This window comes from Zingiber officinale, chromosome 7A (genome assembly GCF_018446385.1).
Source record: "Zingiber officinale cultivar Zhangliang chromosome 7A, Zo_v1.1, whole genome shotgun sequence".
Lineage (NCBI taxonomy): Eukaryota > Viridiplantae > Streptophyta > Magnoliopsida > Zingiberales > Zingiberaceae > Zingiber > Zingiber officinale.
Genome location: NC_055998.1, coordinates 14,847,981 through 14,864,116, shown reverse-complemented (window position 1 = coordinate 14,864,116; position 16,136 = coordinate 14,847,981). Strand labels below are relative to the sequence as shown.

At 40.2% G+C, this 16,136-nt stretch overlaps 1 protein-coding gene across 1 annotated transcript; it reads left to right on the top strand.

The window, feature by feature from the left end:
• The first annotated feature begins 13,197 nt into the window (after positions 1-13,197).
• LOC122001015 (auxin transporter-like protein 3) lies at positions 13,198-15,420 on the top strand. Its single transcript, XM_042555549.1, has 8 exons — positions 13,198-13,423; positions 13,499-13,684; positions 13,794-13,906; positions 14,002-14,185; positions 14,267-14,364; positions 14,470-14,677; positions 14,765-15,022; positions 15,112-15,420. The coding sequence occupies exons 1-8, from the start codon at positions 13,268-13,270 to the stop codon at positions 15,301-15,303; spliced, it is 1,395 nt and encodes a 464-aa protein (XP_042411483.1). The 5' UTR covers positions 13,198-13,267; the 3' UTR covers positions 15,304-15,420.
• The last annotated feature ends 716 nt before the right edge of the window (positions 15,421-16,136 follow it).

The following is a 16,136-nucleotide window of genomic DNA, read 5'->3' as shown; positions in this document are numbered from 1 at the left end:
GAACATCAAATCTTCACTTATATGCTTTCTTGGATTCAAGTGAAATGTTAGCACGATTATTGTCTCGATTCATGATGTTCGCATGATGCAACTAGTAAACTTTGTGTAGTTCTTTTTTCTATCTTGGGAAGCATTAATAAGCTAAGAATCTTATGGTGATGAGTTTTAGTTTTGGTTCAACCTTAAGGATTTTATCTTCACTACACTTGTGCTTGATGCTTGAATAGTTGATGTCATTGAAATAGTCATGATTCATCTTGTTTGCTTAGTACTTGGTTTCCATGGTGATCTCTCAACTTTCATTTTGGTTACTGGATGAGGCTCAAATCATTAAAGCTCATTTAGAAAAATCAAAATATCCCAACATGTGTGCTAAAAGTACATTTGTGAATAAGTTTTGCACAATGCAAACACTTATAAAAAAAATAAAAAAAATAAAAATAAAAAAAATAAAAAAAATAAAAAAAAAATGAACAATAAGGGATATAAAAAACAGTTGTCATGAGTGGAATCTAGCAAGTCACCCCTTTGAGACCGAGTTAGGTTACTGGGGAAATGACTGTTTAGTTTCTCTTGAGATTGAGCACACCTTTGAGACCTTGGGTTAGTTGAGAAATATGAACCAAGTGAACGGTAAGTAAGTGTCTATCACTGGTTACTTGTCTTTCACTGGAAACATTAGGAATTCAAATTTGATGACGACTTGACTAGGACATGGATTGAAACTTGAAGGGTGTTGAGTTACTTTTACACTGCGCACAAGATTCTTATGCTTGAACCATACTTTACTTGTTTCCATGATCAAGCTTGTTAATGAAACTTTTTGATAGAGTTAGGAAAGTGCACTGGGTTTTATGAATGTGTTGTAGAACATATGAATTTAGACTGCAGCATTTTGCTTGAGGACAAGCAAAGGTTTAAGTCTGGGGGTGTGATGTGCGTAGATTATATACTCTTTTATGCATGTTTTTACGCACATTTACATACTTTGAGCATGCTTGATCTATGCATTTTTATACTTCCAGCTTTCCTTTTAGCATATTTACTCTTTTGGTTCGGAGATCTGCTTTTTGTGCATTTTCTGTACACAGGAGTCGATTTGGTGAAGAATCTACATCTTTGGGCATGCATTGGAGGAAACGAAGGGAGAAAGCACCGGGCCGTGTACCTCACACGACCCTGCACTGGTATGGAGCTCGGGCCGTGTGGAGTTTGGCACCAACAGAAGAGGAAGATGACATGGTCGTGTGAACCTCGCACGACCGTGTCAAGATTTGAAGCCAACCAGAGCAGAAGCCTTACAGGGCCGTGTGGATCTACACGGCCGTGTGAGACTTCCAGAGACCAAGCAGGCTGTGGCCGTGTGCACCACACGGCCGTGTAGCATTTCCAGAGAGCAGAAGGGTTCTGGCCGTGTGGAGTCACACGGCCGTGCAGCTTTGGCAGAGAGGGAACTGGACATGGCCGTGTGAATCTCACACGGCCGTGTCACGGGGCCGTGTGGCGCCCGATTCCCTCCTCTATTTAAACCCTTCTTCATGAATTGAAAGGGGATCTCTCCCCCTTTGGGAGAAAGCAAGATTTGGTGGTATCCTCCCAATCTTGGGAGGATTTCTGGGCGATTCTAAGGGAGATCTCGACGATTTCGACTCCGGAGCGAGGATTGGATCCGAAGACAAGGCTTCTTCGTAGATAAGTTTTCTCTTTCCTCCTCTTCTTGTTTTCTTGGATTGGGGATTCAAGGAATGCTTGTAATCTCTATTTCTTCGGGTTTTCTTCCTCGATTCATGGAGTAGATCTTGTATTCTAGGATTAAGGGAGTATTTGTATGATGGATTGATGTAATCTCTTATGGATTTGCCATTTTCTTGTTTCAATAACATTATCTTGCTTGTATCAATTAGATCTTAAATGATTGATGGTGATTTGTGCTTAATTCTCATTCTTGATTGATTGTTTGGATTTCTTATGGACTTTGTAAAGATAAACTCTCACTCGATCATCCGAGGGATCCACGTGACAGGTGCAAGCCCGTGTAAGGACGTTTGAGAGATAATCTTGAAGAGGAAATAGGGATATTCAAGAGAGTAGGATGAATTTTATGATTAGCTTCTTGTATCTTGATAGATTAATGAGTCGTGGGCTTCTACGTTGATATCCGAGGAAGGCATAGTAATAGGTGCACTTCTGTGTAAGGACAACATAGGTTCATGTCTAATTAATCCTATTTAGATACATTTCTCAGTCCTTAGCCGGTTGTCTATTGCAAGAGGGAACCGGCAACTTTCTACATGTTTGGCAATTGAGGGATAAGAATTGGTGAACCATTTACATTCAAGAAATCTTACAAAGAAATCGAAACTCCTAGAATCTTCCTTTATCATAACCCAAAACTCTAAACTCTTGTTTGTTGATCTTTAATATTAGATTTGTTTACCTTTACTTTGCTTTTGAAACGATTGGATAGTTGTTTAGCTAATTCGCATTGAGACATTTCTAGTGCTTATTCCAGTCCCTGTGGATACGATAATCTTTTATATTACTTGCGACATTTCCGTACACTTGCGGAGAGTAACAACCGCCAAGAGAGCAAGAAGCTAGAGGAAGAAGAAGATGGAGTCCGAAGGACTGCTCGGATGGGATATCCGAATTCCACCTCCGTACGACAAAGAAGACTTCAATTATTGGAGGAAGCGGTTGGAGACATGGTTCCAAATGGATTGGAATTAATGGGTTGTCTTGAGTGACCCATTTGAAGCTCCTACGGACAAGAAGGGTAAACGTCTCCGACCTCGGCATTGGACTGAAGAGCAACGAGAGCAATCGGAGGCGGACAAGGAGGTAACGAGAATTTTGCATAATTTACTACCTTCTAATATTTTGTTGAGTGTAGGTGAAACCACAAATGCAAGTGATCTTTGGAAAAAGATCATTGCCTATCATGAAGACCCTATAAAAATCCAAGGAGTGGAAGAGCCCAAGGAAAATGGCTCATTGGTCCAAGAAGAGAAGGACCAATCCGATGTTGACAAGAGGTCAACATTCGAGGAGGAAAAGGAAGAGGTGGAAGAGGAGAGATCTTCCACATCCTCAAGAGATGAAGAAGTGGAAGAGTCCACATCTTCAAGTGAAGAGGAAGAAGAGAAATCCGAGGAAGAGGAGATCTTGGAAGCTCAACCCTCTACTTCAACTACCAAGAAGAGCACAAAGGACCACATCAAATGTTTTGAGTGTGGTAAGATGGAGCACTACAAGAGTAGGTGTCCTTCGCTCAAGAAGGTAAAGAAGGTAAACCCTAAACTCACTAAAGTTAATTTAGAAACTAATGTGAGTTGTAGGAAGAAGAAGAAGGAGAAGAAGCACATTAGGTGCTTTACATGTGGTGAGTGGGGTCACTACCACACAAAGTGCCCAAGGAGAGGAGAGCTCAAGAAATTGGCGCACTTGAAGAAGTGGGAGAAGAAGGGAGCTTCCAAGGTAAAAACCAAGGTATCATTTAATGAATCCATTCCGTTGACACATGATAAAAAGCATGCTAGAAATAACTCTTATCATCTTAATGCTATATATCATGAGAATAGGAGGCATGATAACCTTAAGGATAAATATATTCCTCCTTATGCTAGATTTACCACACCTAAGGTTAGGAAGGTAAATAACAACTTAGGCAATAACACCAAGGATTTTAAATATAAGCCTAAAAATAGAAATGCTCAAAGATTAAATGAAAACCCAAAATCTAGGGATTTATGGAGTGAAAATCAAGTCTTGAGGACAAGACTTGATAATTTAGGAAGGACCTTAGCAAGAATGGAAAACATGCTTAGGGGTCAAAATGAGCATAACCTAGGAAAAGTTAGACAAGAGCCATCCAATGGCGATAGGGGTTTGGGATACAAACCTAAAGCCAAGAAGGATGTGACTTCTTTTCATAGGGTTCCATATAACTATGGGGTCAACCCTAGGTGTAGAGGTCAAGTCAAAGATACTAGGGAAGGAATCCCTAAGAGTACTTTTGACAAGACAAATATGACTAAGACTTCTAAGAAGTCTAACAAAGTCACAAAGAAGGTCGCAAGGGAGGTCATCCCTAAAGTTGATCTAGTAAAGGTGACTAAGGCTCCAAAAAGACCTAATAAAGTCACAAAGAAGGTTACAAGGGAAGTTATTCCTAGAAGTGATCTAGTAGAGGTGACCAAGGCTTCTAAAAAGCCTAGAAAGGTTCTTAGGAAGGTATCTAGGGAAGTCATCCCTAGTGAGTACCTAGAGCATCCAAGGAGCACCAATAGGTTGTGGGTTCCTAGGAGCATATTCTCTACACCCTAAATAGATTTAGAGAGTGTCAACTCCAATTCGAAGGGTATTTAACCCAAACTTGTTAAAGTTGACACTTGAGAGCATTTTCAAGGTTATTGTTAACCTTTGAAAATGAAAAGGATTGTAGGGTTACTCTTTGAAAGAGTAATATATGTGTCAAAATTTGAGGAGTTAAATATAATTTAAATTGACACACTAGAGAGAAGCAAAAGTAATGTCAAATTTGGAATTCGACATTTTCTTATGGAATTAAGGGAAATGCAAACCTTAATCCAAATTGTCACTCTTGGAAAGAGTAACATGTGCCAAATCTTAAGGAATTATGTTTGAATTAAATTGGCACAATGTGGAAAAACATAAGAAATACCAAATTGGGGTTTTGGTATCTTCTTAGGATAATTAAAGGAAAATCTAGGCCTTAATGTAAGATGTTTACTCTTTGGAAGAGTAAAATGTGTTAAACTTTAAGGTTTTGAACTTAATTTAAATTGACACATTTAGAAAAGGATAAGAAATGTCAAGTTGGAGTTTTGACATTTACTTAGAAGGTTAAAGGTGAATCTAAGTTTTAATTTGATTTCATTTACTCTTGGAAAAAGTAAAATGTGTCATACTTTGAGGAATTTGTTTAACTTAAAATGGCACAAATTTAGAAAGAAATTAAGGAAATGTCAAGTTGGGGTTTGACATTTTCTTGATAAAATTAGGCAATCTAGGGTTAAATTTTGAGTTAGCTAGGGTTAAGAATACTTAGATAGGTAATCTAGGTAAATTTTATTTATGCTAACTTGCCATGATTGTTTGCCCATCATATGTCATGACATCATATTTAGCATTCACATTTTATTATGAAAAATACAAAAATACCATGTCATGTCATACATATATCATGTAGCTATAACATGCTTTGCTTTTGAAAATTACTTATTTTGATGTATGTCATTAATCATCATGAAGTATGTCAATTTCCTTGTAATTAAGGACAAAAGACATTTATTATGTATGGAAGTGTTCCAACAAGAGGGATCATATCAAGTGACATCCTAGATGGATGATCATGATTTTTACAATGCCTAGACAGAGATGCATGATCCCCTAGTTTAGGGCAAGACCAAATATACATCTCACAAAGAATTATAAGGTGACTTGTATGTATTTTAATACACGTTAGATACAAGTGAGATGTTAAGATGGTGAACAAAACTCAAGATGATGATCTAGTGCATCTTGTTGAGTTTTAGGTTCATCAAAACACATAGTTATGTGTCTTCCAATCATTGAGAAAGCTAATATACAAGTCATGTGCATTGAGCCCAAAGAACGTGGTTGGATATTGGTTTTGAAAATGATTTCAAAATACTTTTGAAAAACCTTGGTGAAGACTATCTTTTGATAGTAATCATCATTGAAAAATTAGACACAAATTAGGAGAAAACATTGAAGTTTTCAAGAGTTTTCAAATTTGTGTCAATCTTTGAAAATAGGAAGTATTTTCATAGAAAACTATTTTTCCCTGATAAAGTATACCCTAAATAATGTTTACATGAGTTTTCATGATGAAAACAAGTATGGATTGGTTAAGAAAAACCAAAGTGAAGTTTCGGTTGAGGTTTAGTTTCATTATTGAATTTTGAACCTCCAAACTTCGAGTTTTGGTTTTCCTAATTATTTAGGAACCCCAAGTCATTGTTGGTGCAATGATGGAAGTTTGACCATATTTTTAGGGGGAGTTACGCTTTGGAAACATAAAAATCTTTTCCAAGACCAAAAGGAGGTCAAGTGTTAAGGTAGCACATGACATTGGTATGAGAGGTGTTACCAAGGACAAGGGAGAGTCATCCAAGGCCAATAAGAAGGAATATGCTAGGGTAACATATAATTATAGCAAGGATGAGGTGTCCAAGATTAAGGACAAGAAGAAATTAATCAAAGACAAGGTGTCTAAGGTTAAGAAGGTGAGTTTTGTAGGCCAAGTATCACCCGAGGTGCACTGAAGTGGCCTAGCCATAGTGGATGAGTCACCAAGGGAGGTGACTAAGGTTAAGATTCCTAAGGTTAGGAAGAGCCTTTGGGACCCATGGTAGATGGGTTATCAAATGTGCCAAGTGGTTAGGAGACGAACTTAAGTCTCTAACATAGTGGGTTGGCACAATTGAGTTGAGTTTCATGCATAGAAATATGAATTGGGTTCATATTGCATGAAAATTAGTTTTTGATGTATAGATGCCATATAAACTAATGCTAGTGATGCATTATGGTTTAGTATGGGCAGATACATCTAGAGGAAGTCAAAACTAGGACTTTAGGTCAAGGTTTAATTGAACCATTTAGCTAGTTTTGAATTTTGTGTCAATCTTGGGATCTGTGATAGATATATTTATATATATATTTTTCCCAAGTAGATATTGATATAATAGACCTCTCCACAAAATTTGGGAATTTTTGGAGGTCTGTGGAATTTCTGGCGCATTTCTGAAGTTGGCCAGAAAAGGTTGATTTTTTCATGAATAGTGTACCAATCGACTGATACAGTTACCAGTCGACTGGTAACACTGTTCACGAGCACAGAATGTCTCTGTAAGCTCGTTTTCATGGGGGCAGTCGACTGGTACTTCTTGCAGTCAACTGATACGGTCTGAAAATATTTTTCAAGCATTAGAAAATGACCAAAAGAGTGGTGAACATGTATGTAATCTTATGGGGGATTAATACATGATGTTTATGGTCATTAGAGGTCAAAGAGTCCAATAATTGAGATATTGTTGGAGCTCTTTTTGATGTATGGCAAAGGGGGAGAAGTTTAGGTTTAAGTAGGAAACTTACATACCTTTGCAAGAAATCCTAGCTCAAGGGGGAGCTTAGGTGAAGGGGGAGCGATTGCTCATTTATTAGCAAAAGGGGAGAAGTTTACCTTTGCAAGAAATCCTAGCTCAAGGGGGAGCTTAGGTTCCATGATTTATGCATGTGTAGATTACATATATTTATTTGCATATGTATTGCTATATTGTTTCCCTAACTTAAACGGGTTGCCAAACATCAAAAAGGGGGAGATTGTTGGAGCAATCTGGGTACCCTAGGTTTTGATGTTTGGGCAAAGGTTTAAGTTAGGTTTATTGTTGTATTTGATATGCATTGTGAGTGTGCAGGATACAGGTACAACAAGGAAAGTCCAAGGGTGAGTCTTGGCGGTATAAGTCCAAGCATGTAGTCTTGGCAACGTAAGTCCAAGTGTGACTTGGCAATGGATGAAGTCCCGGAGGCGTGACCTCTTGGCAAAGGAAGACCCGACAATAATGACAAGGCCGATGAAAGCTCCAGAAGGCAAGACGTGAAGGATGGGGAGGCATCCGAGGGACGCAAGGCTGATGGAGGAGGCTAGAAGGCTAGGTCTAGGTTGGTCGGGCGAGAACGAGTGCTGAGTGAATGTACTCGGGGTAAAATCCCAAAATTAGGGTTTACTGTAGCAGTACTGTAGCAGTCGACTGGTGGTTTCATCAGTCGACTGGTGCAGTCGACTGGTAGCGAACAGAGGGTTGGTATCGAGCCGTTGGGCTGCAACGGTCGAATTTCCACGAAGGGCAGTCGACTGCATGTTTTGGCAGTCGACTGGTAGGCGGAGTTTTCTAACCCGTGGCCTATATAACCAAGCATTGGAAGCTTGGTTGAAGTTGACGAAATTAGTGGTGGTTAACCCTAATTAGAGTCTCCTAGTGCCCAAGTGATCTAGCGTGCTTGTACAAGGTTGTGGCGAGGTTTCTCCACCCACAAGGAGCTACACGAGCTAGCCGGAGGTTTTCCAGGGAGTCATCCACCGACGGATCGGGATCGTCCACCTTACGGACAGCCGTGGAGTAGGAGCTTCATCTCCGAACCACGTTAAACAACGTGTCATTGGGTTTGCTTCTTGTTTATTGTTTTCTACGGTTAGCTTTGATTTTGTTTGTTAGTATTTTTATTTCCGTTGTGCACTAACAAGCGTAGGAAGCGACGATTTAGGTGAGACGCTATTCACCCCCCCTCTAGCGAACGTCAAGGTCCCAACAAGTGGTATCAGAGCGAGGCCGCTCTTCTACGGACTAACCGCCAAGAGAGCAAGAAGCTAGAGGAAGAAGAAGATGGAGTCCGAAGGACCGCTCGGATGGGATATCCGAATTCCACCTCCGTACGACAAAGAAGACTTCAATTATTGGAGGAAGCGGTTGGAGACATGGTTCTAAATGGATTGGAATCAATGGGTTGTCTTGAGTGACCCATTTGAAGCTCCTACGGACAAGAAGGGTAAACGCCTCCGACCTCGGCATTGGACCGAAGAGCAACGAGAGCAATCGGAGGCGGACAAGGAGGTAACGAGAATTTTGCATAATTTACTACCTTCTAATATTTTGTTGAGTGTAGGTGAAACCACAAATGCAAGTGATCTTTGGAAAAAGATCATTGCCTATCATGAAGACCCTATAAAAATCCAAGGAGTGGAAGAGCCCAAGGAAAATGGCTCATTGGTCCAAGAAGAGAAGGACCAATCCGATGTTGACAAGAGGTCAACATTCGAGGAGGAAAAGGAAGAGGTGGAAGAGGAGAGATCTTCCACATCCTTAAGAGATGAAGAAGTGGAAGAGTCCACATCTTCAAGTGAAGAGGAAGAAGAGAAATCCGAGGAAGAGGAGATCTTGGAAGCTCAACCCTCTACTTCAACTACCAAGAAGAGCACAAAGGACCACATCAAATGTTTTGAGTGTGGTAAGATGGAGCACTACAAGAGTAGGTGTCCTTCGCTCAAGAAGGTAAAGAAGGTAAACTCTAAACTCACTAAAGTTAATTTAGAAATTAATGTGAGTTGTAGGAAGAAGAAGAAGGAGAAGAAGCACATTAGGTGCTTTACATGTGGTGAGTGGGGTCACTACCACACAAAGTGCCCAAGGAGAGGAGAGCTCAAGAAATTGGCGCACTTGAAGAAGTGGGAGAAGAAGGGAGCTTCCAAGGTAAAAACCAAGGTATCATTTAATGAATCCATTCCGTTGACACATGATAAAAAGCATGCTAGAAATAACTCTTATCATCTTAATGCTATATATCATGAGAATAGGAGGCATGATAACCTTAAGGATAAATATATTCCTCCTTATGCTAGATTTACCACACCTAAGGTTAGGAAGGTAAATAACAACTTAGGCAATAACACCAAGGATTTTAGATATAAGCCTAAAAATAGAAATGCTCAAAGATTAAATGAAAACCCAAAATCTAGGGATTTATGGAGTGAAAATCAAGTCTTGAGGACAAGACTTGATAATTTAGGAAGGACCTTAGCAAGAATGGAAAACATGCTTAGGGGTCAAAATGAGCATAACCTAGGAAAAGTTAGACAAGAGTCATCCAATGGCGAGATATCATCGAAGAAGCGAGCAAGCTATTGTATGACTTTGATTAGATCTGTCTTCGTTGTCTGGATATGATGTTCTTAAAATGACTCTAAACAAAAATATCTTGTATGGTAAGAGTAATGCATCGAAGCCAACTATACGAATAAAACACCGGTCAATTGAACAAATGTGGCGAAAAAGAAGTATATTTTTTACTCTTCCTTTTTCGGAGTTTAATTTGATCATACATAATTTGGATCCCATGCTTATTGAAAAAAATATTTGTGACAATATCCTTGATACACTTTTAAATGATCCAACCAAGAGCAAAGATAATGTTGACGAGTGCAGAGCTTTAAAAATTTTAGGCATTATGAAACAATTATGGCTGCAAAAACAACTAGATGGTACTTATTATTTTCCAACTGCTTGTTATTCTTTGAGTAAACCTGAAAAGAAAATATTTTGTTCAATTATTAAAGCTATTCGTGTCCCTGATGGTATGTCATCTGACATTTCAAAGTGTATTAATGTTGGACGTTGTAGAATATAATTATGGGATTAAAAAGTCATGATTATCATGTCATTATGGAATATTTCTTTCCAATTGCTCTTTGTCGAGTGTTGTAAAAAAAAACTAGTTGCGCCATTAATCATTTTGTGTGAATATTTTAAGAGAGTGTGTGGAAAGTCCTTAAGAGAAGATGAGTTACAGAAAACTGAAGAAGGGGTTATATCTTTTTTCATGATAATGGTGCATTTGATGATACATTTAGCATACAAGGCAAGAGTAGCCAGGTCAGTACATTAACGATGGATGTATCCGGACTCAGTTCCTCATCTCTCCTGGGCGCGGCTTCCAACATATATCCGCTCAGCCCTAGAGCAGATCAGACTACCAAACTCAATTCCTCACCTCTCCTGGGTGTGGCTCCCAGTTACATCTGCCCAACCTTAGAGTCGGTCGGATCTCCTCTAGGAGACAACATTATTAGATAATCGTAACAACCTGTAAGAGAATAACAGCTATTTATCAGAGAATATTCTCTTATTCTGACATATACATGCAATGGAACCTTCCTCTGACTAGAGTAGGGCTACTGTACATACTTTATCATCTGACATATTTTGACATCAGACATTCTCTAACGACTCATTACTACAGAAGTTATGAGAGTCAATATAAAAAGGGGTCCTCTCCGTTGGCTAGGTACACTCACATACACGCGCATCTACACTACTGTTCGCCTTCTTTCACCTTTTTCGCTAGTACTACTGTTATGACTTAAGCATCGAAGTACCTGTGCTAAGGACCCCCTCTCTGGCTCGATAACTAACACTTTCAATCTTCTCTTAGTTCCTATTTTTGTTGCATAGGTTCATCCGCATCACCAGGTTTTCATCTTCTCCCTATCAATACTGAAGTCATCAAATTAACGTATCATGTTTCTCGCATTCGGACCGAATTAATTTGAATGACCTAAACTGCTCTAAAATTGACACACCAGGCTCGTCTCTTTTTTCAATGCATCTCTATTGGTAAGTGATGCAAAACACTGGCAATAGACTTACAATTAGTAAGAAAGGCAATTCTCATAATCAACTACAGTTACAAATGACCCATATGTACGTGATTGGGACAACACAAGATCTGAAGATTTGGTGCAGAAGAATTAGGCAAGCAAAGAATTCAGCTTATCATTTGGTGCACATGCATGGGACTCGAGATGGATCAGCTTTACCTTGATGAAAAAAAATAAAGTTCCTAATGATGAAGAAGATTCATTTAACCAGAAAAAAGGATGATGACTGATGAATGCATAAAGCAGTAAAAGAGGTCACAGCCTAACTTTCTTAGGGGAACGTCTCATCTCACACATGTGGCCTTTGGGGAAAAAAAAGTATCACCTAACTGACATTTCAAGGTCAAAAATATGGTCCTGAAGAGATAGCAAAACCAGGCATGTTGTGAGGATATTAAAGCAAAAAGTTGCAAAAGAGGAGGAATTAGTACTATCAAGATCGACCTTGTAGTAACAAATCTATGGGTATTGGATAGCATAGCCAATTAACAACTGCTGAATCCATATCTATCAATCTTTATGCCAACTTTTTCAGCATTATCTTAATCAGAATTCACGTCAACTTGTTCCAAGATTAAACATGAACAAGAATTATACTTTTATTTTGAGATCGGTGTCATCGGCTTCCTTTTATACCTTGGTCAATGTTCGAATAGTCCATGTCTCCGATCCTTCCACGTTCTTTGCTTATCCCAACACCCCCAAAATGTCTAGAACGAATAGGGCCAAAGGAATCAGAGTTGCCAAGCTTAGGGAATCGGAAGTGACATAACAGGGGAGGTCAGGAGAGACCGAACTGAGGAGCTCGGGATGACCGAGCTGAAAGAGTCGGATGGATCGAGTTGGAGGAATAGGGTGAACTGAGCTACAGGAGCCGAATGGACAAGCTAGAGGGGTCTGGCCTTGACTAGGGTCTGTTTTAACTCGATCTGATCTCCTAGACTTATACCTCCGCTTGACTCTTAGATTGAGCGTCTTGACATTTGACTTGCACCACACATGGGCTCTTATGTCCGCCACGTCACCTTCTATTTCATTTGATATCAAACTAGCACTTCAATGATTCACTTATGTTAGTGCGCAATAGTTAAAGAGCGATGATGCCTTAGGATTTATGGAACTAATTATCATTGATGAAGTGGAAGTCTTGGAAATGATGACTTATGAAATGAAGCTTTGCATGCCTTGTCCACTTTCACTTGTTAAAACAATAGCTTGGATAGTAATGATCCACGGGTTACTTTCAATTCATTGGTTTAATCGGAGTCACTCTCTTTTCTTTTCCTTTGACTTGTTTTTAACAAATTTAATAAATAATTACATTTAGACAGAGTGAAGGGAAGCATGATTGCTCTCACCCACCGCACTCGTTATTAAATTGTGCTAAGATCACTTTAAGCAAAGATTGGATGGATCGTTAGAAGCTAGAAGATGCATGAATATTAAGATAAGAATGGCTGCCTCCTGGTTGAGCTCCTTAAACTCTGTTCTGTCCAATCAATAAGGATTTAGGATCCCCCTGTTCCCCACTGCTTAATCTAATGGTGTCAGCCAGTTGTAACATGTGTGCACTCATGATGTGAGGCACTTCCCTCATCTCCAAATGCAATCATTCAGCCCATTTCTGAGAACCTGTTCTTTCCTGCAATTCTAGGTTAAGTCATCTTAACCCATCTCTGCTTGTCGCACAAGCTTCCATTTGTTGCAGTCATGAGATCTTCTGTTCTACATGTATATATACTATTTCTACATCAATTTCATTCGTTTACGTATATGAGAGGCTAACTTATACGACCATAGATTGGTCCATGACTCACCATGGCTAGCTTTGGTGGGGCAAGCCGCTCGTGTGCTGCCTCAAGGCCTCGGCCCCAGCCTCCACTATGAGAAAGGAAAAAAGTTGAAGGAAAAGTTTGGAGAAGATTCTTTATAATCACTGGAGATATCTCACAGCTACCGATTACTACAAACCATAGGAAGAAAAAGAGAGAGAGAGAGAGAGAGAGCATGGCTTCTGAGAAGGTGGAGACCATCATCGCCGGGAATTACGTCGAGATGGAGACTGAAGGCGGCGAGGCAAAAGCCTCCAAGAGCAAGCTCTCAAGATACCTCTGGCATGGGGGTTCTGTCTACGATGCTTGGTTCAGCTGTGCTTCCAACCAGGTTTGCGTATAGGAATGCGCGCATTCATTCATCTTGTCTCTTTGCTTTGTTCTCATGTGGTTTTGATTAATTCAGGTAGCTCAAGTGCTGCTCACACTGCCATATTCCTTCTCCCAGCTGGGGATGCTCTCGGGCGTCCTGTTTCAGCTGTTTTATGGGCTGATGGGGAGCTGGACTGCATACCTTATCAGTGTGCTCTATGTGGAGTACAGAACGAGGAAGGAAAGGGAGAAGGTGGACTTCAGGAACCATGTCATTCAGGTGATTCGATTGATATGATAAGAGAAAGGAAAAAAATCAACCCATGCATAAATCTGAAATTAATTCTTAAAAACGTCAATAAATTAATATGGTTTCAATTTCTCTTCAGTGGTTCGAAGTGCTCGACGGGCTTCTGGGGAAGCACTGGAGGAACGCCGGTCTATTCTTCAACTGCACGTTCCTTCTTTTTGGTTCAGTGATTCAGTTAATAGCATGTGCAAGGTACTTATGCAAATGAACCTAGCTACAACAAATGCTAGCTTCTCCTAACTAATTATCTCTAGTGTTAAATGATCTGCTGCTGTTTTAATTTGCAGCAACATTTACTACATTAATGATAATCTCGACAAGAGAACCTGGACCTACGTATTTGGGGCATGCTGTGCCACAACAGTTTTCATCCCTTCCTTCCACAATTACAGAATCTGGTCCTTCCTAGGCCTCATGATGACCACCTTTACCGCATGGTATCTAGCAATAGCTGCCTTGATCCATGGCCAGGTTTGTAATTAGCCACTAAGCATGCACCTACCCTTCTTATTAATTTCTCATCCTCTAGAGAATGTTTTGATCTATTTCAAGGTGGAAGGTGTCGTCCATTCAGGTCCGACCACGATGGTACTATACTTCACAGGTGCTACTAACATTCTCTACACTTTTGGAGGCCATGCTGTCACAGTGTGAGACAATTATTTTAATCCCTTCCGACCAACGAATTGTTTTTCTATATATATATATATATATAAACCTCTTCGTACTAACTGTTTAGATTTTTGATTCTGCAGAGAGATCATGCATGCCATGTGGAAGCCACAGAAGTTTAAGCTTGTGTACCTGTTTGCCACACTTTATGTGCTAACTCTCACCCTTCCATCAGCAGCTGCCATGTACTGGGCCTTCGGGGACATGCTCCTCAATCATTCTAATGCCTTCTCCTTGCTTCCGAGGACTGGTTTCAGGGACACTGCTGTCATTCTCATGCTCATCCATCAGGTAATTAATCAACTAAACACATTGCAACACTTCCATATTTATCATTTTAACGTTGCTTATATGTATAATATGCTCATGCACATGCAGTTTATAACCTTCGGATTCGCGTGCACGCCTCTTTATTTCGTGTGGGAGAAGGCGATCGGCATGCACGAGACGAAGAGCGTGTTGAAGCGGGCACTGGCGAGGCTCCCCGTGGTGATTCCCATATGGTTCCTAGCGATCGTATTCCCCTTCTTTGGCCCCATCAACTCCACCGTCGGCTCCCTTCTCGTTAGCTTCACGGTCTACATCATCCCTGCCATGGCTCACATGATCACCTTCGCTCCGGCTTCAGCAAGAGAGGTGTCTAAATTTGCTAGACAAAGTTTCAGTTTTGTTTAATTCGCTTTGAGTGTGCTAATTCTCTGCCATGGCGATTAACTGTTCGACAGAATGCCGTGGAGAGGCCTCCGTCTTTTCTAGGAGGCTGGGTGGGTCACTACTGCGTCAACGTGTTCGTGGCGGTGTGGGTGCTGGTCGTTGGGTTTGGGTTTGGAGGGTGGGCGAGCATGATCAACTTCGTGCACCAGGTGGACACATTTGGCCTCTTCACCAAGTGCTACCAGTGCCCTCCCAGGCGCTGATCATGCAAATCAATCGATTGATGCTACTTAACTCTCTGCCTGTTAAGTTTGAGGGAATTATGGGAATGAATTTGTGCCTGTGCGTCTGCAAGTGCCATTTAATTTACTTATGATTAATTAGCTTGTATATGTTTTTTTTTATGGAGGCACAAATTGATAAAAAAAAAAATTTAAAAAAAATCCATTACTTTTGTTTCTCCTTTTTGGTCCCGAGTTCAAGTTAAGAATATATATTGAAACTTTTGCATAGCATTGGACCAGAAGCTATGGCATGCTGCATGTAAATCTGTAATGAGAGATCTCATATCTTGTAGCAATAGAAGAGTGGAAGGGCATGATGCCAAATCTACGAACTATTTGTAGCTAACCGTCATGTGGTGAAAAGAGATCTTATCCTCCGTTCTGTCCTTAGCCAAATGCCACTGTCTACTCAGGGTAGGGCAGAGAGACAATCAAAATGGGAGCTGTCAAAGCTCCATCTTGTCCCACTTTTTGTAATCTCGTCCGTTCTTTAACGTCCTCGTCTTGGTGGAGAATTTAAAATAGGCTCATTGATTCAGTAATAATTTTGGGCGAAGGTATCGATTCATTGTCCGAGCAGCTAGCTAGCGTGCACATGGAGATGGAGGCCCTTTCAGTCACTTCATTTCATCGTCTTCTTGTCGCCATCAGAATCTATCGTGTGTTCGAGATAAGTATGGAGGTCTGATGTGGAAGAAGGTTGCGAACGGACTCCTTTGTCTTCTAGGTCGAATCTGTTCCTAGCTAGCTAATCTGTTGGGTTTTCTTTAGAAAATTAATTCGCATAATTACTGTAAAAGCAAAAGCTTTTC

Excerpts from the sequence above, each read along its gene's own strand:
- LOC122001015 (XM_042555549.1), top strand. The coding sequence starts at position 13,268 with ATGGCTTCTGAGAAGGTGGAGACCATCATCGCCGGGAATTACGTCGAG. Across the intron at positions 13,907-14,001 it reads CAGTTAATAGCATGTGCAAG|CAACATTTACTACATTAATG; the intron begins GTACTTATGCAA and ends TTTAATTTGCAG. Across the intron at positions 15,023-15,111 it reads CTCCGGCTTCAGCAAGAGAG|AATGCCGTGGAGAGGCCTCC; the intron begins GTGTCTAAATTT and ends ACTGTTCGACAG.